The sequence below is a fragment of the Salmo trutta genome, chromosome 28, assembly GCF_901001165.1.
Source record: "Salmo trutta chromosome 28, fSalTru1.1, whole genome shotgun sequence".
In the NCBI taxonomy this organism is placed as follows: Eukaryota; Metazoa; Chordata; class Actinopteri; order Salmoniformes; family Salmonidae; genus Salmo; species Salmo trutta.
In genome coordinates this window covers 40,899,401-40,924,595 of record NC_042984.1, presented here as the reverse complement: position 1 = coordinate 40,924,595, position 25,195 = coordinate 40,899,401, and the positions used below count along the sequence as shown (strand labels likewise).

Below are 25,195 nucleotides of genomic sequence, written 5' to 3'. Positions count from 1 at the left end.
ACCTCATGAAGCTGGTTGAGAGAATGCCAAGAGTGTGCAAAGGTGTCATCAAGGCAAAGGGTGGCTACTTTGAAGAATCTCAAATATAAAACATATTTTGACTTGTTTAACACTTTTTTGGTTCCTACATGATTCCATGTGTGTTATTTCATAATTTTGATGTCTTCGCTATTATTCTGCAATGTAGAAAATAGTAAAAATAAAGAAAAATCCTTGAATGAGTAGGTGTTTCACAACTTTTGACTGGTACTGTATTTCTTAATTCCATTTTACTTTAGATTTGTCTGTATTGTTGTGAATTACATTTACATTACATTTTAGTCATTAAGCAGACGCTCTTATCCAGAGCGACTTACAGTAGTGAATGCATACATTTCATATATTTTTCTCCGTACTGGTCCCCCGTGGGAATCGAACCCACAACCCTGGCGTTGCAAACTCTACCAACTGAGCCACACGGGACCGTTAGATACTACTGCACTTTGGAGCTAGGAACACAAGCATTTCGCTACACCCGCAAAAACATTGCTAAATATGTGTATGTGACCAATAAAATTTGATTTGCGATAAGAGAAATAGGCCGAATATGGAGGCCGTAACCGGCCTCACACTCCAGTACAGTAGGTGGCGGTGTATGCAACTTTCAGTTGGTTGCAATCTGGCAATACAAATGTTAAGAAGAAGAACACGATCCAAGGACAGACAGTCACTGGGCCACAGCCAAGAATGGATCTTCAGGATTACACAGGCATCAGAGCTATAAATATATTCCCAGCCACTCAGAAAATAGTTACGGGAGAGTGTTGTTGATTTCTTCCATAAATTCTTTAAACCCGACTGATCTTATGTCATTGTCTCCCACATGTAGGCTATGTATTTTTCCATTTCATTACTTTTGTTCATGCACTTGATGCAGTGTCTGGCCAGAGCCAGTTCTTTAAACCTTGATTCATTGTGTCTCTGGATTCCTACTAATTGTTCGAATAATTTCTTGGTATTAGAGATGCACAAATAATTAAAATGTAGATGATTTGTTAATTCCTTAGAAACTTCGATTACAGTGGGCAGATTCGATTATGCTAAACCGCTGGGCACCGGTCTATGGCCCGTGATGTGAACAGGCAAAAGTGGTGAGGGAGGAGCGCCTTTCTCAAATGAACAGTAATCTGCGCCGCTCGGTCACGTTGTCAACCAGGCAGCATGGTGTATTGTCCAGAAACATATATTTTCCATAAAAGATATGCTTGAATTTTCATTGGGAAGGTAGAAAATACAGAATCCTACTCATTACTCCACGTGGTTAATTTACTGACTTGTTTTCAGCCAACTTCGCCGTGGGTTATGAACGGGGCACATGGCTCATGCGCCCGGTTCCAAAATGAATGCGATTAACTTTCACCCGGTGTAAAACATGTCTTAACCGGCGCCCGAGCCTGATTAATCGAATCCCCTTGGTTTGGGTCCCCGCCTTGAATAATATAACTGTCCAATGGGTGTCATCGATGGAGACACGGAAGTGACGCAATATTTGAATATTAATTTACTTTCTGTCTTCCTCTTAACTGGCGAGTTTTTCAGAATTGGTCCTGGTACTTAAAACCACTTTTGGCTTCATTTGCAAGGCGACCCAACTCGGCCTGGAAGGTAAGTAAAGACTTCAGTACTTGGTGGGAAGGGTTATGCCAACAATAAAGTAAGTTAGTTTGCTAACGACCCACAGACGGCCTTGTTTACATGCCAATCCCCGGGCTAGAGTGTGAGAGATGCGGCTGCTAGGGGCATCAGCGACTCGTTATGTATCAGTTGTGGTGAATTCCGGGCTGGAACAATGGCACCGCTGTTTTTCTACGTTGCCTATGTCTAGGATGGCGTATTTTATAGATTATTAAAATAATAATTTGGAAAACGGCTGTTGTGTTAACCTCTACTTTATTGCTAGCTAAGTTGTTAACTAACGTTAGCTCGCTAAACGTTAGCGCTGGGAAATTGGCTAGGCAAACCCAGCTACAAGCCAGTCATGTTTGTGTATTCGGCCAGAACCCACTTAATTTGATGTATTATACTGTAAACACCTAACTACGTCTATGAAATCGTGTATGCATAAGTGCCTATTTATAGCACGGAGGGAATGCAAACAAGCGTCTAGCACTGACATGGGGACCAGGTCGATAGGGCAAGTCACATATCAAACTCCTGGCTACCTACTGCGGTGACCCATGGCTTTATGTTCAATGTTCAGGCCATCACAAACCGTAGAACAGGAGCAGACATCCGAAGTAGACCGTCAATCGCCACACCGCCCACTACGTGGAGATATTTTCAGGAATGCAAGGAGTCACTACAGTTGGCTGAATATTCACGTTTTTCTTATTAGGACTAGATAGTATGTCACGCGGCTGCTCCTGTGCCTACTGTCCTACCACCTTGTCAGTACGGGGAAATATCGTCATGTAATCCTTTAAACCGCTGCATTAAGCCGCTCCCCGTGCTTTGTATCCCACACGTGTTATCATATTGTTTGTCTAATGTACAACTAGAAGAAAAGGAAGTCCCAGGGGTAATGGAAGATGTTTGCTTTCCCGATCTTTCTGAAGCCTTGGTTGGACACGTTTTGGTGGATCTCTAATCAGTGAATCGCACAAGTGGCTGGGTATTGGAGCAGACTTTTCTGTCTTGTGCAGAGAGAGACCTTGACTTTATGGAGCACTGTAGTTCCGTTGACCTGAGTTCAGACGAATGAACATCACACTGTGTCCCTGACCCGTTCTTCCTCAGACTCAACCATTGTCAAGTGTTTTTTTTTTTCTTGCGCTGAACCATTTTATTGTTCCCCCTCCCATTTCATCCCTCCCGCTTATCCTCAAGTTCTTTGTCTCCTTTCAGAGCATCCACCTCGACGGTTCCTCATGAAAGACGGGGAGTGTAACTTCTTCTGCTTCTTCCGCTGCTGCTGAGCGGTGTTGGGCTAGTTTGTGGAGCAGTTTTTTTTCTGGGAGCTGTAGTTCCCCAGGTGGTTCCGACGGCCAGAGAGCCAGTCCCAGAGAGAGTGAGGGCGTCTCTGCCGGCGAATGTCTGTGGACATGAACAGCCAGGCCTCCGACAGCAATGAGGAAGACCTCGGGGTCAACTCTGAGGATGATGACGGGGGTGACGACGACGACCAGGGGGACATAGCTGACTACTATGACGGCGTGGCCGGAGACATGGAGCAGCAGGGGGCCGACTCGTTCGACCCAGAGGAGTACCAGTTCACCTGCCTCAACTACAGGGAGAGCCAGAAGGTGCTCTGCGACGAGGTCAACAGTATCGCCGCCATCCTGAAGGTTTGTGTTGGGCTAGTCTTAGGGGTAATTGAGGTCGACGTTACCATTAACCACATACCTAGGGTCAATTACCATACCCTCAATCTTAACCGTAACGACTAGGGGTGTGAAAATATCTAGGGGCCGCTCATTCATTCTCATGGGGAGGGCTGTGTGTTAACCTAAATTGAATGGGGAGCTGTAATATCAGACCATATCTGTGGCACGGTCATGTTATGAGGTGCGTATCTTTCCAGTCTCAGTAGTTATCAGTTTAAAGAAGTAATCAATGAAAGCACTAGAGAAGGGTCTGCTGCTGCCTCCCGAGAACAGCTGTATTCATAGGCTTGATCCTCCTCATGCTTCTCTCTCCGTCTTCTCTTTGGACAGGTTTTACCTGCTGTAGCCAAACTGGTCCTTGTGCACTTTCACTGGCAAGTGTCACAAATACTAGACAGGTAAACACTAGTTCAGTCCTACTCACTCGTATTTTCATACACTATGCAAATATTCTGATAAACAGGTTCGAATATGATTTCTGGTGCCCTGGTTTTGCTTTTTTTTTTAGATACAAGTCAAGCTCATCTCAGTTGCTGTCTGAGGCCCAGGTCCAGCCCAGCAGCACCTGCAGATCAGTTCCTGTAAGTACCAAGAGTGCTCTTTTTCTATGGTGTGTGTTTGTATTGTATTTGGGTGAAGTTCAAGGTGGTGTCTGGAAAGGTACAGGGACTCTGTTCTAGTTGTGTAGGTGGTCTGAACTGTCACTGACCAGATTTGGCCCTTGGGGCCACCATTTGACTATCGTGTGTGTGATTTCTTTCGCTCCCCAGACCCCTCAGTCCCTCCAGTGTGGGGTGTGTCTGCAGCTGGTTCGGAGGGACTCCCTGCTCGCGCTGCCCTGTCAGCACTCCTTCTGCAAAGGATGCTGGGAGCAACATTGCACTGTACTCGTCAAAGATGGGATGGGAGTGGGTAAGCAGCGCTGGTAGGGCTGATGCGACCTGTCAGTGTGTTCAGAAGTCAGCAGCTTGTTGTTCCTTTGAAGATAGTGACATGATAGGCTTTGAAGATGAACCCTGGTGAGAGAATTATTTGATAGCCTTTACTTGCAATCATATTCCCATGTCTGTGTACCTTGGATGTTTTCATATTAAATTTGTCTGTATAAAAGATGTATTTGAAATCCATGTGTTTCTCCATGTTATTTATGCTCAGGGTGTATGCATGAGCTTAAAATATTTTACGTGGTGTATCTTTGTGTACAGGTATCTCCTGTATGGCTCAGGACTGTTCCCTCCAAATGCCAGAAGACTTTGTGCTCCCACTGCTGCCTGGTGAGGAGCTGAAGGACAAATATAGACGCTACCTCTTCAGGGACTATGTGGAGGTACGAGTCTAAGCCTGTCCTTCTGGTGGTCTGTCTGGCTGCTTGTCGGCGCTTCCCTCTGTCTGCCCTCTTTCTGTTTGTCTGTCCCTCTTTGCCTTTGTCTCTCCCTGCAGCTTTTGTTCTTGAACAGCAAATGGTGAAACATTGCACTGTTAATAGAAGGAAACTATCGGCCTCTTTAATTTCCATCTTTCAGCCAGTGTGCATATTTGTCAGGACCTGTCTAGCTATTGAAGGTCTCTGTAGCTGTCGGTAAGGCGCTGTCTCTCGGCTGGTTTACAGTGGGTCTAACTACATATCTGTAGACAGTGATATGTCTGCAGTGACATCATGAGAAATGAGAAATGCAAAAAGTGTTTGCATGACATCAGCAGCCTGGATGGTCCAAATAGCATACCTGCTCTATTTTAATATCGATCAACCCATCTGTTATTTTTTTTATTTTTTAGGATATGTCAGTCCAGCAAGCCAGGAAACCAAAATGAGCTACCGAGCGGTGTTTTGGTTTGCTAGCTTGTTAACATTTTGACCGGAGCTGACTTCTGTTCATTAAAGTGAACGCATTACAAAATCATTATTTACAAGGCAATGGGGAGTTAAAAATAGCCTGTTTACATTTGTGAATGCGACAATTAAAGCAGTGCATTCTTTGAGAAATGTAGAACTTCTAGAAGCTGTCAAAGGTGAACCTTTTTCAAGTCTCTGCGTCAAGGAAACCGACAGGCGCATCAGCGGTGTTCAGTCGGACTGAGTATAAATGAAGTTTAGTTCTGACCAAGGACACTTGACGCATTTGAATGGTTCACAGACATGTCGATAGACGGGACTAAACAAGCCTCCTCTCTCCAGAGCCACTTCCAGTTGCAGCTGTGTCCAGGGGCAGACTGCCCCATCGTCATCCAAGTGCAGGAGCCGCGGGCCCGCAGAGTACAGTGCATCCGCTGCAATGAGGTCTTCTGGTAAGACAGGCACCAGCACATACTACTCTTACACACAGATCAGTACACGTGTTAGCTTCATGTGTATCATGTCAGATAAACATATGGTCGTATCATTTGACTCCCTGCGGATGCACTTACAACTTTCTCTCTACCGTCTCAGTTTCAAATGCCGGGCCATGTACCACGCCCCAACAGACTGCCCGACTGTCCGAAGGTGGCTGACCAAATGTGCAGACGATTCCGAGACGGCCAACTACATCAGTGCGCACACTAAAGATGTGAGACGGGCCGCACACACAATGAAATTAAGTGTGGTTTTCCAATATTCTCCTTTGCTTTTGTCCGTAATGTCGAATTTTTTTACTTTTTCAGTGTCCCAAGTGCAATATCTGCATTGAGAAGAATGGAGGCTGCAATCACATGGTGAGTGGTAATGGAGTCGGCATCTGAGTTGTGCCGACGATCAGTACGATCGTTTGCCTTAGTTTTCTCTGGAGCTTTTCTATGAATGTCTACTTTTACTACAGGTTCTTTTTTTTTTAAGTGTGACATTTCTTTCCTCTCTGTTTCAGCAATGCTCCAAGTGCAAACACGGTGTGTATCTCAGTTATACAACTTCTTACAGCTTAATGCCAAATGAGCCTTTCTACCCATCAATTATTTTCCCTAACGTTCTGCTGATTTAACGCGCTCAAGCCGTATGCAACCCATTTGACATTGAGATCGCATTGTTTTTCCCGTTTTTAATGTCGTCTCTGTGTAGACTTCTGCTGGATGTGTCTGGGGGACTGGAAGACCCATGGCAGTGAGTACTATGAGTGCAGTCGCTATAAGGAAAACCCAGACATCGTCAACCAGAGCCAGCAGGCACAGGCCAGAGAGGCCCTCAAGAAATATCTCTTCTACTTTGAGAGGGTGAGATGAACATGAATCGCTACCATCACTGACGGGTACATAACTTCTGCTGACACTTAGTGTTTGTATGGAATTCAGTGAGCCTTTCAGAAGTATTAAGCTGTGCGTCACATGACTAGGTGACGTGTGCGTTGCCAGAGTAACGGTGTCAGTCAGGTGGTTTGTTTACCTCTTAGCATTACACAGCTTTCAGCACATGTGATGTCAACCAGCGCCATATTTTAAAAATAAATGGACGATCATATTAATACAAGCGGTGCACTTTCAAGGATAGTACACATGTTCCTCAGCCACACATACTTCCACAGAAGTAGTCTGTATGTCACCTCTGGTACTTTTAGATTATGGCAACTGTCTCACATGCGTGTCAAATACCGCTCATGTTCGGCAACTCTTGAGTGTTAGAAGCGACGACACCATGTCAAATGAACACAGATCTTTGTCAGAATCACCCAGAAGTGTGTTTCTTGAATGGCTGTTTCCAGGACTCTTTCTCCAGTCCTGACTGTGTTTTTGTGTTCAGTGGGAGAACCACAATAAGAGTCTCCAGCTGGAGGCTCAGACGTACCAGCGGATCCAGGAGAAGATCCAAGAGCGGGTGATGAACAACCTGGGCACCTGGATCGACTGGCAGTACATGCAGAACGCTGCTAAGCTCCTGGCCAAGGTACTACGGTCACATGCAAGAAGGACCAAACACATACATTAACATAAGGATGTATAGGGCTTTTCACAACTTTGTTACGGAGAGGTGCCAAACCAAGTATATTTCTGATCCGGCACAGTTTGGTTCAGCTCGGCATAATGGTGTGAAAGGGTCATCCTGTGTACTTATTTGACCTACTGCGCTACACTGCTCCTTGAACCAATAGCAAGTCGTGCTGATCTCTAATCTGCCTGTCCCACAGTGTCGCTACACTCTGCAGTATACTTACCCCTACGCCTACTACATGGAGTCTGGTCCGCGTAAAAAACTGGTGAGTCTGTCTAGTATAAGCTACCACATTCTGTCAGTGGTGGGGGGGGGAAAAGTACCCAACTGTCTTGAGTGAAAGTAAAGATGCCTAAATTGAAAATGACTCGCGTGAAAGCCACCCAGGACAAAATACTACTTTGTTAAGACTTTAGCACCATTTTGGTTTTAAAAATACTTAAGGGTCAAAAGTAAATCGAAATGCTAAAATGTATCAAAAGTAAAAAATATATTTTTGAATTCCTTGTATGCAAACCAGATGGCACCGTTGTCTTTTGTTTAGGAAAGCCAGGGGTACAGCAACACTCAGACATTTCCAAATGAAGCATGTTTAGTGAGTCCGCCAGATCAGAGGCAGTACGGCTGACCAGGGATATTCTCTTGATAAGCGTGTCAATTGGACCGTTTTCCTGTCCTGCTAAGCATTCATAATGTTACGAGTGCTTTTGGGCGTCAGGGGAAAATGTATGGAGTAAAGTACATTTTGTTTAGTGATGTAAAAGTTGTCCAAAATATAAATGCAGTATTTTTACTTAAGTACTTTACACTACTGCATTCCATTAATATACATTGAACAAAATATATAAACGCTACATGTGAAGTGTTTCATGAGCTGAAATAAAAGATCCCAGATTGTCCATACGCACAAAGCTGCTTTCTTATTTTGTGCACTAATTTGTTTGAATCCTTGTTAGTGAGCATTTCTTCTTTGCCAGCATAATCATCCACCTGACCGGTGTGGCATATTAAACAGCATGATCATTACAGGTGCACCTTGTGCTGAGGACAAAAGGCCACTCTAAAACGTGCAGATGTTGAGGGAGTGTACAATTTGCATGCTGACTGCAGGAATGCCCACCAGGGCTGTTGCCAGAATTGAATGGGTATTTCTCTACCATAAGCCGCCTCCAATGTCATTTTAGAGAATTTGGCAGTACGTCCAACCGCAGACAACGTGTATGGTGTCGTGTGGGTGAGCAGTTTGCTGATAGAGTGCCCCATGATGGCAGTGGGGTTATGGCATGGGCAGGCATAAGCTACTGACAACAAACGGATGCGTATCTGTATTCCCAGTCATGTGAAATCCATAGATTGGGGCCTAATGAATGTATTACAATTGACTGCTTTTCCTCAGCCATGGCTCTGCACAGTTAAATTTGTAAACTAATTTTTCAGTCTTGCATACAAGGTGACATTTTGCATGAGCAACATGTAAAGTTGCAAAGCACATTTATGCTGCTAATATAGTTGCAAGGGTGTTGAGTGAACGCTTCTGTGATGCTTGCAGTCCGCAAAGATGCTATTGACTCAAATTGATCAGATTCATTTATGGGGAGGGTGCTGCTAGTTGCTAATAATTACATTTTTAAAAACCACGCTCTCTAATGAACAAGTAGCCTAATGAATGCATTTTATGTCCTATTCAGTTTGAATACCAGCAGGCCCAGCTGGAAGCAGAGATTGAGAACCTGTCCTGGAAGGTGGAGCGAGCAGACAGCTACGAGAGCGGGAGCGAGGGGGAGCTGAACGCTAATGACAGAGGGGTAAGGAACGGGGGGGGGGTGTGTATGGATATTGGAGTTTCCAGATTAAGACTTCCATTGGCTGGGAGCACAGGGGAGTTGCCGGTTAATGGCATGCCTTGGGAAATCAGAAGGACCCCCGAAATATGTACGTCCCTAGGCACTGTATTAGTTTTAGACTCTGAAGAATTGAACTTCTTCCTCTCTCTCTCAGGATCTGGAGAATCAGATGCACATTGCTGAGCAGAGGAGACGCACGCTGCTGAAGGATTTCCACGACACCTGAAGTCTCCAGACTACTGTAAAGCACCAGCAGCTCCTTCACTTTGCATCCCTTTGTCTACGGCTCCTCACACTCATCCCCTCCCTCATTAAGCTCTGTCTGCTACAGGGTCCCAGAATGGCACGACTGTATCCCCCCTCCCATTTAGATGTCAAGAAATCCACATTCAAACACACTACACATGAAATGAGAGCATGCACGCACACACACAACGTGAACACAAACATGCTTTAACACTCCGGCAAAAAAAAGAAACCTTAATTCTCCCACACGATCCCACCATCCCTCTACCTGTTTTTTTTTTTTCTTCTCACATTGTTCACCTTCTGTAAATTGATAGTTCGTAAAAAAAAAAAAAAACATTAAAAATAAATAAATGCTGTAATTTTCAACGGTTGTACATTAATACAGATAGTTACTGAGTTTTTAAACCAGATGTCGTTTTCTTTTGTGTTCATTATCTCACACGAACGACAATGCCCATGACAGCAGAAGGGAACTGGCACCCAATGGGTTGACCCAGATCTTCCAGTCAGACCTTTTTATCAGTTCACCTTCACGCTCAATCAGTGTATACAGACACACTTAACTTTAGGACTTTCATGCTGCTCAGATACAGGTCAGACTTCGTTAGAAAGGCAGCCCAATTCTGGTACTACCCCACCCCCCCCCACACACTAATTGGACTTTTGACCACATCTGAGTTTATCTTATTGGCCAAAAGACCATTTAGTAAAAAAAATCAGAATGGGACTGCCTGTCTAAATGCAGCCATACTGAACACTTCAGACGTGTTAATGTTGTGACAACCTCTGACCTTTCAACACAAACAGTAATGCCTCCACAATGCATTATTTTTGACACGGCTTCTAAACAAGCGCTGCAGTGTAGTCGTTGCTTATTCAGGTCAGTCTGCTTGGCCCAAATATAGGCAGCATGGTGTGCCAGCTATATTAATAACTGCTGTAATGCTGTCTCTCCTTTTATGTGTGCCACGTTGGACCGCCCACTAGTAAAGACTTTTAAATAGGGGTTGACAGAAATCCACACCTACACGAACTGCAAGACTTAAAGAGCATAGGGCAGAGTTAGTACCTGTTCCGGAAATGACGTGTGACTTCACGCCAGCAGCATATCACCTTGCATCTCACTGCTGGTTTACCTTGGAAGCTAAGCAGAGTTGGTCCCAGGATGGGAGACCAGAAGCTGCTGGAAGTGGTGCTGGAGATCCAGTAGGAGGCACTCTTTCCTCTGGTTCAATAAAAAATCCCAAGGCAGTGATATGGGGCAATTGCCTTGGGGTGCTGTCTTTCTGATGGAATGTTAAATGGGTGTCCTGACTGGTCACTAAAGATCCCATGCCACTTATCCTAAGAGTATGGGTGTTAACTCTGTTGTTCTGGCTGAATTCCCAATCTGGTCTTCATACCATGGCCACATCATCCCCATCTTCCAACTGGGTCATTAATCTCCCCTGTAACTTTTCTCCAGGTCATTGCTGAAAATCAGTGTTCTCAGTCAACTTACCTGTTTAAATTAAAGGTCAGGGATTTATTTGTCATGACAAAAGTTTGTCACTCCACCCACCTGCTGGTTTCAATCAGCAATAACCACAAAGGACTTTCGAGACGATCAGAAACGAATAGGCCACAACAGCCTCAACCACTCTCTTCATAAGATAGGATAAAACACAGGTTCATCTCCTAACTGGCCAGCAGCAGAAACCACAGATCACGTTCTTCACTGTAAAACCTACAAACATCAAAACTGGTCGGACCTGACCAAAACTTACTCACGGGCCCAAAAGGGTAGAGCTGACCTTGCTCAAATATGAAGGTATGAGCCATGGCAAAATGTGTAGAATAGCAGGAATTGGCTCACGAAAATAAATACAAATTGTAGGGGTCCTAACCCAGGGGCTCATAATATTTTGGGGTCCTTGACATCAAAAAACTAGAAAAACCTTGAACCAGAACGCAGAATCTAGAACATCTCCATAGTATCCATCCCCCTCCGGCGCGGTAGGTGGCGGTAATGCAGCTAATATTGGTATCACACCATAAAACCCCAAAGAAGAAAAAGGTTGTCAGACGACAACGTGTGGGACCAGAGGTATCTCCAGACAGGACAGGAGCTTGATAACGTTGAAGGCCCAAGAACAGAGGGCATTTCGGTTAATATTCTACAATCGTGAATGCATTACATGTCATTATTTATAACCAGGAAAGGGTCTTCTTGACAAGCGACAGAGCGCCCGGTCGCACCACGCCACAGCTGACTGACAGATCGCCGATCGTAGCTGACGTTGGGGAGCGAAGAAACGAAGAAAGTTATCGGTCTCTTGGGCCGTTGTCTGTTTAGCACCAACGTGGCTAATAAAACACTAACATAGATACATCAATTGTATAATGGCGGACTACCTGATCAGTGGACAGACTGGTTACGTGCCCGATGATGGACTCAGCGGGCAGCAACTCTTCAACTGCGGGGACGGCCTTACCTACAAGTAATTATTGACATTTGGCAGTCACATGGCTGCTTGTTGAAATCCATCGCAATTCGCTTGGAATTAACCTGGATAACCGTTGTAGCTAGCTAGTAACCAGAGCCATATATTTCGCCGTTGACACATCAGCTACACTGTTATTTGTGCAGGCAGGGGCTTTGGGTGCTTGGAGTCGTTGCATTGGGTCTACCGACTCGGGTTTCCCGGTTCAACTCAGGCTTTTCAAATCACAGCGAGTTAAGTAACAATTTTATTTTGGGGACTGACTCAAATCGACCGAAAATAATATCTGAAAGAAGTAGATAGATATTTGAGGTTCTGGATAGGCCTGGCTATATTCAGCTATGCAAGCCGGTGATTTGAACGTTCCTCTGTCACCCAGAGGGTCTATTCGTGAATAATAAGCCTACTTTCAGTGTCTGTTATTAAACATATACACACGACAATAACTCATGTTTGCAGTCGGTAGACTCGTTTTCCAGCAGTTGAATTAGGAATATCAGGCGTGACAGACAGTGTAGCTAATTATGACACCCAGAAGGCACCTCCATGTCAAGATATTATACAATATGATTGTGTTGGCATGAACAATAAGTAGCTGTTAGGCAGAAGTATAGTCTATTTGCCACAGTGCCTCATCCTATGATGGTTTATACACGTCATTGGCCACATATCTTGTCTACTCTTCAGTGAAGTTACCATCACATCTCATTCTGCGCATTCCATGCTTAATATAGGCCCAGTCCTCTTCCTCCTAGAAACATGGGCCGACCTAGTACTAGTGTACTTCAAAGTGAAGGTGCTTGTGCAAACAGCATGTTTCAAAATCTCAACCCGTTAGTACCAGACAGACCGTGTGCTTGGAAACGTATGATTGTAATAATATATGCCGTTTAGCAGATTCTTTTATCTAAAGTCATACTTGCATCACTTCTCGGGGACCTTCGGGAATGTGTTGACAGTCAGCGCTAACGTGTAACAACACAGGACGCGGTTGGCCTGCTCGTCACGTGCGTCAGATATCAGTTAGTCCCACGTCCAGTTCCGGATAGCTCAATTCGCTCAGATTATCAAACGCTGAATTTTTGCAGTCCCGCTCAAGTGCTGTCGAAAGATATGATATCGTAGAGTTTGATATGCCCACAGTCAATGGAAAAAAATTAATAATAACAATTGGATAGAATATTACTTTGTTAACCAGCTGAAGAAGGATATTCACATTTGGCCGCCCCACGTGTGATATTGTAACACCTTACTGAACATTCTGAGACACAAATGTGTGAAATTGCATGTGTGTGTGAGAATCATTGTTAGATTGTATGCAGCATGTGAAGCCTATCCCTGCTCTCTCCCCTCTCTCTCCCCTCTCTCTCTCTCTCTCTCTCTCTCTCTCTCTCTCTCAGTGACTTCCTGATTCTCCCAGGGTACATTGACTTCACGTCGGAACAGGTGGTGAGTGGAACCCTTAGGGCTTCTGACCCTCCATGACCTGGTGTCATATTCATTAGTGCACACCGTAGCAAGACATTTTGCAATGTTTCTTATTGGATAAGTTCAGGTCGTCCCTTTTCAGTCCGTTTTCTTCCGTTTGTTGCCTAGTGAATACGACCGAAGATTCCATTTTAAGATTACAAGGAAGACCTTCCCATTGTAATCTTGATTGGCAACCGAGCGCCGTGAAAGGTGTGTTTGTTATTACGACAGGTGTTCGTTACGAGTAGTAACTTGTAGTAACTGGGTTGTGTCCTCTGCAGGATTTGACTTCAGCCCTGACGAAGCGGATCACCATGAAAACGCCTTTTGTATCCTCCCCCATGGACACGGTCACAGAGTCAGCGCTGGCCATTGCCATGGCAGTAAGTCTGGTGTAAACATACACACTTTAGCATGGTGACATAATGGAAGGGTCTAGTTAAAAGTCGACTCGGGCAAAGCACGAAGTGAACAGCAGTGTTGGGCCAACTTTTGTATATAAAAAGAAACCAAGATCGATAAACGCCACGACCTTCTTCGCAGTTGTTGGCACAGTTATCAAGGAACCAATGAGGAATACAAAAAAAAAAACGTATTTGCTGTCAAAGACCAATGACATGAGATCACAAGCAACAACCCCCCCCCTCCCACCCACCCTATAAAACAGCTGATAGCAGAAACATCAACAGCTATTGGAAAACAACCAGTACTTTCTCCCAGGGTATGTTGAAGTGACTACAACAGCTGCAATTATGTGTCACTTAAAATAGTAACCCGAAGATGGTTGTTTTGTAAAGCCCCCCCCTCTCCCCCTGAGGCAAACATTGCAGTGGAAACATCACATAGTCTTCACTGCAAAACAAATGCCAAGAATTCACTTGAAACTAGTTGTTCTGCATAAATCCTTACAGGCAACTTCAGCTGAGGACACACATTCTCTCTCTCTCTCTCTCTCACTCACTCACTCACTCACTCACTCACTCACTCACTCACTCACTCACTCACAGGCAAGTAAACATGTTCATTTAATCGTCTTTCAGCTCACAGGAGGAATAGGCTTCATCCACCACAACTGCACTCCGGAGTTCCAGGCCAACGAGGTCCGCAAGGTCAAGGTGATGACCCCTACTACACGTTCTCTCTCTTTCACTCTTCATCTCCCTTCATATTTCTCTTCTTTTGTTACACGTGTATTTTTTTGTGTGTCTCTGCTACTCGTGTTATTGTCTGCCGTCTTTTGGTTTGGTCCTCCTGCCAGCCTAGCTGGAACTGTTTCCCTGTAGTGTTCCCGCTAGAACAGGAAGCAATCATTTTCTCTCTTTTCTCCTATTTCATTTTTCATCTATCGCTCATGCGCTCTGGTATGCTTTTAAACACCCTGTAGATATGCAGAGCCTAATAGATACCCTTACCCCCTCTCTCCCCATGTCCCTCTTTCCCCTCCCCCCTCCCCCCACTTATATTCTTCCTCCTGCTACCCCATTCCTTTCTCTCAACCCCCCCCCTCCACTCTCTGCCCTCCGCTACCCCCATCCCTCACTCCCTGCTCCCTCTTTTCCCCCTCTTCTCCCTCCTTCCTTTCCTGCCCTCTCTCTCCCAGCGGTACGAGCAGGGTTTTATCACAGACCCGGTGGTGATGAGTCCTACAGACCGCGTGGCTGACGTGTTCCAGGCCAAGGCACGCCACGGCTTCTGCGGCATCCCCATCACAGACAGCGGCCACATGGGCGGGCACCTCGTTGGCATCATCTCCTCGCGGGACATTGACTTCCTGAAGGAGGAGGAGCACATCCTGCCACTCAACGAGGTAGGTGTGGCTTAACGCGTATCACGGTGTTCCTCCAGTTAGTATGTTTAAAACTGTATAATTGTGTTTAGTTGGCTTCCCTGCCCGAAGGTACATGCTAATCTTCTTTTGTGTTCTCCTTCCTTCACCACTACAGGTGATGACAAAGCTTGAGGACCTTGTCGTAGCTCCAGCTGGAGTGACACTGAAAGAGGCCAATGAGATCCTGCAGAGGAGTAAGAAAGGTGAGGAGGCGGGACCTGGGGAGAAGGTTCACCATTAATAAAAAAAAATGAACGAGACTGTCATATAGCCTACGTCAACATGCCTCGTGTGTCCGAGGGCCCCATTCTAAATGCCATGTCTCTGTGTAGGTAAGCTTCCCATAGTGAACAAGGAGGGCTGCCTGGTGTCCATCATCGCCAGGACAGACCTGAAGAAGAACAGGGACTTCCCACTGGCCTCTAAAGACTCACGCAAACAGCTGCTGTGTGGGGCAGCCATCGGGACGCACAACGACGACAAGTACAGACTGGACCTGCTGGTGCAGAGCGGAGTAGATGTGGTCGTACTAGTGGGTTCCTGGTTCTTCTACCCCATCTACTTGTTATTCTCTTCATGGATACTTTCTCCATCTTTTTCTTCAGTCTGTTCTTTAAAGGGGCAATCTGCGGTTCAAACAATAACAAAGTGGACAACCCTGCCACTGTTTTGGTAAAAAGCGGAGGGATGGCGTTGGAGAAATGTAACCTTTCTCAAGACGGAGCTATGGATACAAGGACTGACCATACATGATATCCAAAATATAGTTTTAACCATGTTTTGTGGCTATACAGTGTTTGTTTACAATTACAATGTTTACAAACAAAGGAGTACTATCATTAAGTACGACCAATGATGTGTATGGGGTACGATAGTTGAATAAGTTATATTGTTCAAGAATCAATATGTGTGTATATATAATTAATTAAGTCTAAAGATCGCTGTAGCTATCGCAGATTGCCCCTTTTAATGTTGCTCTCGTTCATCCAGGACTCCTCTCAAGGGAACTCGATCTTCCAAATCAACATGATTAAGTACATCAAAGAGAAGTACCCACAGCTTCAGGTCATTGGAGGCAATGGTGAGTGTTACACACAAACAAATAGATAGATAGATATATCTATCACACACACACACACACACACACAGAAAGAGCGAGCAAGAAATGCTGCCTTCTCAGAACTGCCCTCATTTCATGATTGCACTGCACCTGCCTGTGACATTGTTGATCTCTGTCTCCCTCTGTCTGTCTCAGTGGTAACTGCAGCCCAGGCCAAGAACCTGATCGACGCCGGGGTGGACGGCCTGCGAGTGGGCATGGGCAGTGGCTCCATCTGCATCACACAGGAAGGTGAGTCCGACCAATGGCAGACTGCCTAGCTCCCGCTCACCCACACCAGCTGTAACCCAATCGGGGGGCCTCCAATCTGGCCACCTTTCTGCTAAGGACTGAAATCACCCTTTCGCCAACTGTAGAATTCTGTACGAAGGGTCCCGTCCATAACAGGGTTCGTTCTGGGTTCTTTCCTTGTCCCTCGCTGGCTGTAGAGAATGCTGAAGGGTTTTGCAGAATCAATTCGTGCTGCCATGCTACATCCTAAAACAGGCAATTTATCTGAATAAGACCACCTGCTGAAGGACTGGGAGTGTGGAACATGCACAACCTTCAGCTAAACCGCTTCAGATCGAAACTCTGAAAACTGACAAAAACAATGGACTTTCTCAAGGGGGTAGGTCCTTCAGATCTCACGTGCAACTCCCCCCATCAATTGTCAGTCTTCCCCTCTATTTTCTGTTTCTCTTTCACCTCATCCTCCCCTCTCTCAATCATGCTATTCTGTCTCTATCTTTCATGATCTGTTTTTTGGGTTTGTTATTTTCGATCTCTCTCTTCCTTTATCGTCTCTGTATCCGTCTGTTATTTTCTTTTTGTTCCCCTCTCTTACCCACCGCCTCCATTTCATCTTTCGTTGTGTGGACCTCTGCTCTCTTGGTTTCACACTGCCTGTGATGTCTGTCTCTCTAGCGCCTCTCAGTGTTGCTCCTGGTATAAATCTCCACAGCCCCAAAACCACAACTACTGTAACGGGATACTGCAGTAAGTCCCTCCCACCAGGCGCCCCTGCCACTGCGCAGGGCTTTTTCTCTGTAATTGGCTCCACTACCACACTGTGCCCGCCCACCCCCCCTTCACATCCTGTCTGTATTGGTTGGTTAACGGCTCTGCATCAGTAGAAGTAGTAGCTAAGCTGGCCTTGGGGTTCTGGGGGTTTTGGATGCTTGTCCTTTTTGTCCTTGACTAATCTGTCAGTGTGACATCGCGCTGCTCTTTGTCTCGACATCCTCGTCGTTCTAAAACGTGCAGTACATTTTAAATCAAATGGGATTTTATTTGTCACATGGTTCGTAAGCAACAGGTGTAGACTAACAGTGAAAGGCTTACTTCCCAACGACGCAGAGAGAAAGAAAATAGAGAAATAATTTTAAGTTTAACACGTAGTAGTAATAATGATAAATATACAATGAGTAACAATAACTTGGCTTTATACATGGGGTACCAGGACTGAGTCGATGTGCAGGCGTACGAGGTCATTGAGGTAGATATGCACATATAGTGTAACTCTGAATAAAGTGACTGATTATTAAACAGTAGCGGCAGCATATTTGAGTAGTCACCGTTACTGCAAAAAGGGTCAATGTAGATGGTCTGGGTAACTAGTTAACTAGCTGTTTAGTCTTACGGCTTGGGGGGGTAGAAGGTGGATGTATATGATGAAGTGTATTTTAGTAGTGTGATTGACAGTCTCAGACGACATGGTGTCTGTCAGTTAGACCGTCTCGCCTCCCTCTGAAACGAGCTGTACCTGAACAGATTTCAATGTCTTTAGCAATACCAATTACTACAGTTTCAGCGTTCTACACCTGTCAATTTCCTGGTAAAGGTCTTTCTCTGTTGAGAATCATAAACCTGTGTGTGTGTCATGGATTGGATTTAACCACATTTTCCCTGTCAGCTGGACATCAGCAAATGGTCATGTTTTCATATAGCAGTGGGGAGGGAGCCCTTAGCTCCAGATTAGACTGGTAGTTGTATTATTAAGGAATCTACATCCAGTATGTCGTTGCTTCTTTACACCCCATTCACATGTAACAGTCATTGACTTAACATACTGTAAACCCGACCTGCAAGTTAGGATTTACTATCTGTTTGTTCATAATAATATTGTTCCTTTGAGAGGGTGGAAAAAGATGCATGTCTTCAAATGCTTTCTGGTAGCGCTGCTTTGCAATTGAATCAATTCATATTTATGGTAATTACTTACTCAGTTTCATTCCAGTCCCAGTTAGCTCATGGATATGCATATCAATCACAAACAAAAGGTGAACGTGAAGCTAAGATAATGTTTTCCACTTTCTCAACTTCCTTCTTTGATGTTGGCTTCAGACATCGTACTGAACTCATTTTAGAGTAAGATTTCATAAAACATTCTCGGCCGAACTGACGGCTGGTAACAGGATTCATTGGAACTTGGGCTCCCGAGTGGCGCAGCGGTCTAAGGCGCTGCATATCAGTGCTAGAGGCGTCACTATAGTACCTGGTTCGAATCCCGGCTCTATCACATCCGGCCGTGATTGGGAGTCCCATAGGGCAGCGCACAATTGGCCCGGCGTCGTCCGGGTTTGGCCGGGGTAGGCCGTCATTGTAAATAAGAATTTGTTCTTAACTGACTTGCCTAGTTAAATGTAAAAAAATAATGTTTAACTGTCACATAACGCGTTAAGGAGGAAAAGAGGCCAATCTGCTAATTCTCATATTTAGTGTTGAGGGAAAAAAACCTGCAAAAATAATCAATCAATCAAGGGTATTTATAAAGCCCTTTTTACACCAGCCGATGTCAAAGTGCTATACAGAAACCAGCAAGCAATGCAGATGTAGAAGCACGGTGGCTAGGAAAAACTCCCTAGAAAGGCAGGAACCTAGGAAGAAAGCTAGAGAGGAACCTGAGGGGTGGCCAGTCCTCTTCTGGCTGTGCTGGGTGGAGATTATAACAGAACATGGCCAAGATGTTCAAACGTTCATAAATGACCCGCGGGGTCAAATAATAATAACACAGTGGTTGTAGCGGGTGCAACAGGTCAGCACCTCAGGAGTAAATGTCAGTTGGCTTTTCATAGCCGATCATTCAGCGTTAGAGACAGAGAGTTAGAGACAGAGACGAAGGTAGCACGTCCGGTGAACAGGTCAGGGTTCCATAGCCGCAGGCAGAACAGTTGAAACTGGATCAGCAGCAGGTGGACTGGGGACAGCAAGGAGTCATCAGGCCAGATAGTCCTGAGGCATGGTCCTAGGGCTCAGGTCCTCCGAGAGAAGAGGGAGTTAGAGGGAGCATACTTAAATTCACACAGGACACTGGATAAGACAGGAGAAATACTCCAGATATAACAGACTGACCCTAGCCCCCCGACACAAACTACTGCAGCATAAATACTGGAGGCTGAGACAGGAGGGGTCGGGAGAACCTGTGGCCCTGTCTGACGATACCCCAGGACAGGGCCAACCAGGCAGGATATAACCCCACCCACTTTGCCAAAGCACAGCCCCCACACCACTAGAGAGATATCTTCAACCACCAACTTACTACCCTGAGACAAGGCCGAGTATAGCCCACAAAGTTCTCCCCCAAGGCACAAACCCGAGGAAGATCACGTCAGTGACTCAACCCACTCAGGTGATGCACCCCTCCTAGGGACGGCATGGAAGAGCACCAGTAAGCCAGTGACTCAGCCCCTGTAATAGGGTTTGAGGCAGAGAACCCCAGTGGAGAGAGGGGAACCGGCCAGGCAGAGACAGCAAGGGCGGTTCATCGCTCCAGTGCCTTTCCGTTCACCTTCACACCCCTGGGCCAGACGACACTCAATCAGAGGACCTATTGAAGAGGTGCTTCCTGAAGAGATGCTTGTACTTCCTGAATTCAAAACATATAAACTCAAACCTTTTCTAAGGCTTCCTCGGTTTCAGTTGTTTTTCTTTTCATTTTATGAATGTTATTTTCCCAAATAAACATCACATTTCTCTAATGTAGGCTATTCTTGTGTGTGTGGTTGGTCTACTACATGTTGATTCATGTTTTGTGAATTACTAAATGCCAAAAGGTCTTTCCTGTCCCATCAGCTTGCTCTATAATCAGTTTCATAATGATTACATTTATCAGGGAAACACAGACGATGAAATCCAATTCATTATGAGATGATCCACTCCAGCAAGCCAAAACCATGTTTAATATACAGCAAATCAACGAAAATATGAATTCATATTCAAGAAATACTGATATGATGAATTCACTTAATAAACCAGGAAATTAAAACCTAAAATGGATGCCTAATGCCTTGTCTGTCTCTGATGTGGGGGGGGGCTACATATGCAGGGATATGCCCCACCATGACCTGTCAGCCTCAATTGAACCAAGTGGACACAAAGTAGGCCTCAAGCAGTCATGAACATTGTCACGACGTGTGTGTGTTCTTTGTTCACGCCTGTCCTCCTTCCCTTGTTGTCTCAGTGTTGGCGTGTGGGCGTCCCCAGGCCACCGCCGTGTACAAGGTGTCTGAGTACGCCCGTCGATTCGGGGTGCCAGTCATCGCCGATGGGGGCATCCAGACCGTGGGGCACATCGCCAAAGCCCTGGCACTTGGGGCATCTACAGGTGTGTCTCAGGCTCAAATCAAATACCCATACACACACCAATTCTCATTAGTCAATAGTATATAGCATTAGCCATTACGGCAGATAGCCTAGTGGTTAGAGCATTGAGCCAGTAACCGAAGGGTTGCTGGATCGAATCCCCGAGCTGACAAGGTAAAAATCTGTCGTTCTGCCCCTGAGCAAGACAGTTAACCGACTGTTCCCCGGGCGCCGAAGACGTGGATGTCGATTAAGGCAGCCCCCCGCACCTCTCTGATTCAGAGGGGATGGGCTAAATGTGGAAGACACATTTCAGTTGAATGCATTCAGTTGTACAACTGACTACGTATCCCCCTTTCCCTTACACATAACATAAGCCCCACACAGCATTAGCCATTACACATAGCATTAGCCATTACTTTTAGCACTTACAGGCTCACATTTAGAGACTGATATAATAATGTACTAACACACACAAATCCCTCTCAAAGCGTGAAAGGTACATTCTCTCATCTCTCCTCTTGTGTCTCTCCAGTGATGATGGGCTCTCTCCTGGCTGCCACCAGCGAGGCTCCAGGTGAATACTTCTTCTCTGACGGCATTAGGCTGAAGAAATACAGAGGCATGGGCTCACTGGATGCCATGGACAAGAACTTGGGCTCCCAGACCAGATACTTCAGGTACTGAGTCATAGTTATACTAATGCACTAGTAATACAGTAAAACAAATCTTTATTACCCCTAGAATTGTATTCGTTAGGCACCAAACGAAATAAAACCGACAAACAGGGAGGCACTCCCTGAACTTGTCCAATAAGAAGCGCTTGTTGCTTCCCTTTGCAACATGTTTTGCTACGGTGTGCACTAATCAACTACTACGACCCAGGGGCAACTAGCTTTGCAGCAGGCAGTCACTCAAAAGACAAATAACATATAGCTGACCCGTCCTCTTTCTCTCTCTCTCTCTCTCTCTCTCTCTCTGTCTCTCTGTGTTTCCTCCTCCGTCTTTCTGCAGTGAGTGTGACAAGATCAAGGTGGCCCAGGGTGTGTCGGGGGCGGTCCAGGACAAGGGCTCTATCCATAAGTTTATTCCCTACCTGCTGGCTGGGATCCAACACTCCTGTCAAGACATCGGCTCCAAGAGCCTCACCCAGCTCAGGTACACACACGCACACGTCTGAATGTTTGTCAAAGTGCACCTACTTTGATACCGGCACGTGTGTGTGTGTGAGCTCGGGGGCTCCGTGTAACACTATTTGTCTTCCCTGTGCAGAGCCATGATGTATTCTGGGGATCTGAAGTTTGAGAGGAGGACAACATCGGCCCAGATGGAGGGAGGAGTTCACAGCCTGCACAGGTACTTACTGTTGTGATCTAGCTAGGCAGTGTCGACTAGCCTACGGTGCTGTCACAAAGGCTAACATTACATTTATATTCTTTGCTTGTTGAGGGGATTTTCTTAACATCTCAGTTTCACATACCACCTGCAAGCTCCTAGATTTAAAATGGTTCCCTTTTCCAAACAAATCTCACTTCAACCTGTTTATAGGTCTTTCCCGATCTCAGCATGATTCGACATGTTGGTAATTCGTTACCAGATCATTCATCTGTTAAACCCGCTCTCTTTTTTCTCTCCCTGTCTTGCAGTTATGAGAAGTGCCTGTTCTAAAGAAGAGAACAACAGTCGTGGGCTGCAGACTTGTTTTCCTCAAGCATACGCACATGAAAGCACACACAACTACTTGACAACCCCCCCCCCCCCACACACACACACACACACACACACTAACACAAATGTCAATTATGCCTAAACCATCAGTCTTCCCCTTCTGTTGTTCCCTATCTATGCTGAGGGAGAGCAGAGCATGTCTGTCTTGTCTATCCGTCAGTATTGTGATGGAGTGTTTTTTGGTGTTATCAGATGCCTTCCACTGATGTGAATAAAGGTGAATAAGTCAAATAAAAACGTTTTTTTCCACATGTTTTTTTGTTATTGTGGTCATTTGAATGGTCATGTATCATGTGTAGAGATACAGACCTGGTTTGAAATATATGGGTATTTCTAATTTAAAAAAATATCTTTCTGTGTCTTTAGTATTTTCAAATAATATGGCAGAAATGAAGTACTTCAATTTTGATAATGTTCTATAAATATCCTACTATTTTCCAAATACTCCTAGGACCAAACAGACCTGGGTTCAAATGCATGGGAGTATTTCAATATTAGTATTTAAAAATGCACTTCTGTGCATATTTGAGTATTTTCAAATACATGCCAATATCTTCCCAAGTGTATTTAAACATTCCAATATCAACTACATGTATTTTCGAAGAAAAACATATCCAAATAATTACTTTGAAATGTCTTTGAACTCAGGTCTAATGGGAAATGCCATCTAAGTTGTATGGAGTAAGGTGAGAGTTGGGGATGGAAAACCTCTTAATTTAATCTTAAGAAATATTACCTTGAGGCCATTTTTTGGGGGCATACAGATACATTCTAATATGTAGTGTAAATAAATAGTGTTGCATTTCATTCTGTGATTTACAGCTTTTAACCTACCTGTCTGATAGACACAGAACCATGATCCTCTTTTGGAGAGGACAATGAGGTCTCTGGGGGGGGATCAGGTACACCTCCAAATCCACCGGACTTTCCAGACCACGCACCAGTGGACACACCTGTCCCACACATGCACACCTGTCCCACCGATCAGACAGACTGGTGTCTTCAATTAGCAACTCCATAAGGCTGAAGAAGGGATTCATCCAACTTACTTTAACCTTGACTACTGCAACAGCTATTTGTATTGTATTGGTTGAAAAAGTAATATAGTTTACAGTTCCAGTCAAAGGTTTGGACACAGCTACTCATTCCAGGGTTTTTCTTTATTACTACTATTTTCTACATTGTAGAGTAATAGTGAAGACATCAAAACTATGAAATAACACATAGTGAATCATGTAGTAAACAAAAAAGTGTTAAACAAATCCAAATATATTTTATATTTGAGATTCTTCAAAGTAGCCACCCTTTGCCTTGATGAAAGCTTTGCACACTCTTGGCATTCTCTCAACCAGCTTGATGAGGTAGTCATCTGAAATGCATTTCAATTAACAGGTGGCCTTGTTAAAAGTTCATTTGGAATTTCTTTCCTTCCTAATGCGTATACAGACGACAGCCCTATTTGGTAAAAGACCAAGTCCATATTATGGCACGAACAGCTCAAAAATGTGCAAAAATAAATGACAGTCCATCATTACTTTAAGACATGAAGGTCAGTCAATATGGAACATATCAAGAACTTTGAAAGTTTCTTCAAGTGCAGTCGCAAAAACTATCAAGCACTATGATGAAACTGGCTCTCATGAGGACCGCCACAGGAATGGAAGACCCAGAGTTACCTCTGCTGCAGAGAATAAGTTCATTAGAGTTACCAGCCTCAGAAATTGCAGCCCAAATAACTGCTTCACTGAGTTCAAGTAAAAGACACATCTCAATATCTACTGTTCAGAGGAGACTCCGTGAATAAGGTCTTCATGGTCGAATTGCTGAAAAGAAACCACTACTATAGGACACAAATAAGGAGAAGAGACTTGCTTGGGCCAAGAAAGATGAACAATGAATATTAGACCGGTGGAAATCTGTCCTTTTGGTCTGATGATTTGGACTCAACCACTGTGTCTTTGTGAGACGCAGCGTAGGTGAACGGATGATCTCCACATGTGTGGTTCCCACCGTGAAGCATGGAGGAGGAGGTGTGATGGTGTGGGGGTGCTTTGCTGGAGACAGTGTGATTTATTTAGAATTCAAGGCACACTTAACCAGTATGGCTACCACAGCATTCTGCAGCGATATGCAATCTCATCTGGTTTGCACTTTGTTTTTCAACAGGACAATGACCCGACACACCTCCAGGCTGTGGGCTATTTGACCAAGAACGATAGGGATGGAGTGCTGCATCAGATGACCTGGCCTCCACAATCCCCCGACCTCAACACAATTGAGATGGTTTGGGATGAGTTGTACCGCAGAGTGAAGGAAAAGCAGCCAACAAGTGCTCAGCATATGTGGGAACTCCTTCGAGACTGTTGGAAAAGCATTCCAGGAGAAGCTGGTTGAGAGGATGCCAAGAGTGGGCAAAGCTGTCATTAAGGCAAATGGTGGCTACTTTGAAATATCTAAAATATATTTTGATTTGTTTAACCTTTTTTTGGTTACTACATGATTCCATATGTGTTATTTCATAGTTTTGATGTCTTCACTATTATTATACAATGTAGAAAACAGTAAAAATAAAGAAAAACACTATAATGAGTAGGTGTGTCCAAACTTTTGACTGGTACTGTATATCAACTGTAAAAATCAGTTGAAAGTGGCA

At 44.8% G+C, this 25,195-nt stretch overlaps 2 protein-coding genes across 3 annotated transcripts; both read left to right on the top strand.

The window, feature by feature from the left end:
• The first annotated feature begins 1,549 nt into the window (after window positions 1-1,549).
• arih2 (ariadne homolog 2 (Drosophila)) lies at window positions 1,550-9,755 on the top strand. The gene is made up of 15 exons (XM_029720073.1): window positions 1,550-1,644; window positions 2,884-3,323; window positions 3,693-3,760; window positions 3,871-3,943; window positions 4,133-4,274; window positions 4,568-4,689; window positions 5,539-5,648; window positions 5,791-5,908; window positions 6,003-6,053; window positions 6,203-6,224; window positions 6,394-6,545; window positions 7,069-7,212; window positions 7,454-7,522; window positions 8,946-9,062; window positions 9,256-9,755. The coding sequence occupies exons 2-15, from the start codon at window positions 3,069-3,071 to the stop codon at window positions 9,325-9,327; spliced, it is 1,515 nt and encodes a 504-aa protein (XP_029575933.1). The 5' UTR covers window positions 1,550-1,644; window positions 2,884-3,068; the 3' UTR covers window positions 9,328-9,755.
• A 1,623-nt stretch (window positions 9,756-11,378) lies between these two features.
• On the top strand, window positions 11,379-22,794 carry LOC115166247 (IMP (inosine 5'-monophosphate) dehydrogenase 2). 2 transcript variants are annotated; one of them, XM_029720072.1, is made up of 15 exons: window positions 11,750-11,830; window positions 13,234-13,282; window positions 13,430-13,513; window positions 13,585-13,686; window positions 14,344-14,418; window positions 14,904-15,110; window positions 15,247-15,334; window positions 15,464-15,663; window positions 16,122-16,212; window positions 16,387-16,482; window positions 20,693-20,836; window positions 21,350-21,494; window positions 21,829-21,972; window positions 22,087-22,170; window positions 22,461-22,794. In XM_029720072.1, the coding sequence occupies exons 4-15, from the start codon at window positions 13,618-13,620 to the stop codon at window positions 22,480-22,482; spliced, it is 1,365 nt and encodes a 454-aa protein (XP_029575932.1). In that variant the 5' UTR covers window positions 11,750-11,830; window positions 13,234-13,282; window positions 13,430-13,513; window positions 13,585-13,617; the 3' UTR covers window positions 22,483-22,794. The 2 variants fall into 2 exon arrangements, with proteins under 2 accessions (XP_029575930.1, XP_029575932.1); XM_029720070.1 differs by lacking the exon at window positions 13,430-13,513 and having other exon boundaries at window positions 11,379-11,830.
• The last annotated feature ends 2,401 nt before the right edge of the window (window positions 22,795-25,195 follow it).

Coding starts and splice junctions, on each gene's coding strand:
- LOC115166247 (XM_029720070.1), top strand. CDS start 11,733: ATGGCGGACTACCTGATCAGTGGACAGACTGGTTACGTGCCCGATGAT. Junction 15,111..15,246: donor ACATCCTGCCACTCAACGAG/GTAGGTGTGGCT, acceptor TCACCACTACAG/GTGATGACAAAGCTTGAGGA. Junction 15,335..15,463: donor CCTGCAGAGGAGTAAGAAAG/GTGAGGAGGCGG, acceptor GTCTCTGTGTAG/GTAAGCTTCCCATAGTGAAC.
- arih2 (XM_029720073.1), top strand. CDS start 3,069: ATGTCTGTGGACATGAACAGCCAGGCCTCCGACAGCAATGAGGAAGAC. Junction 4,275..4,567: donor CAAAGATGGGATGGGAGTGG/GTAAGCAGCGCT, acceptor CTTTGTGTACAG/GTATCTCCTGTATGGCTCAG. Junction 5,909..6,002: donor TCAGTGCGCACACTAAAGAT/GTGAGACGGGCC, acceptor TTACTTTTTCAG/TGTCCCAAGTGCAATATCTG.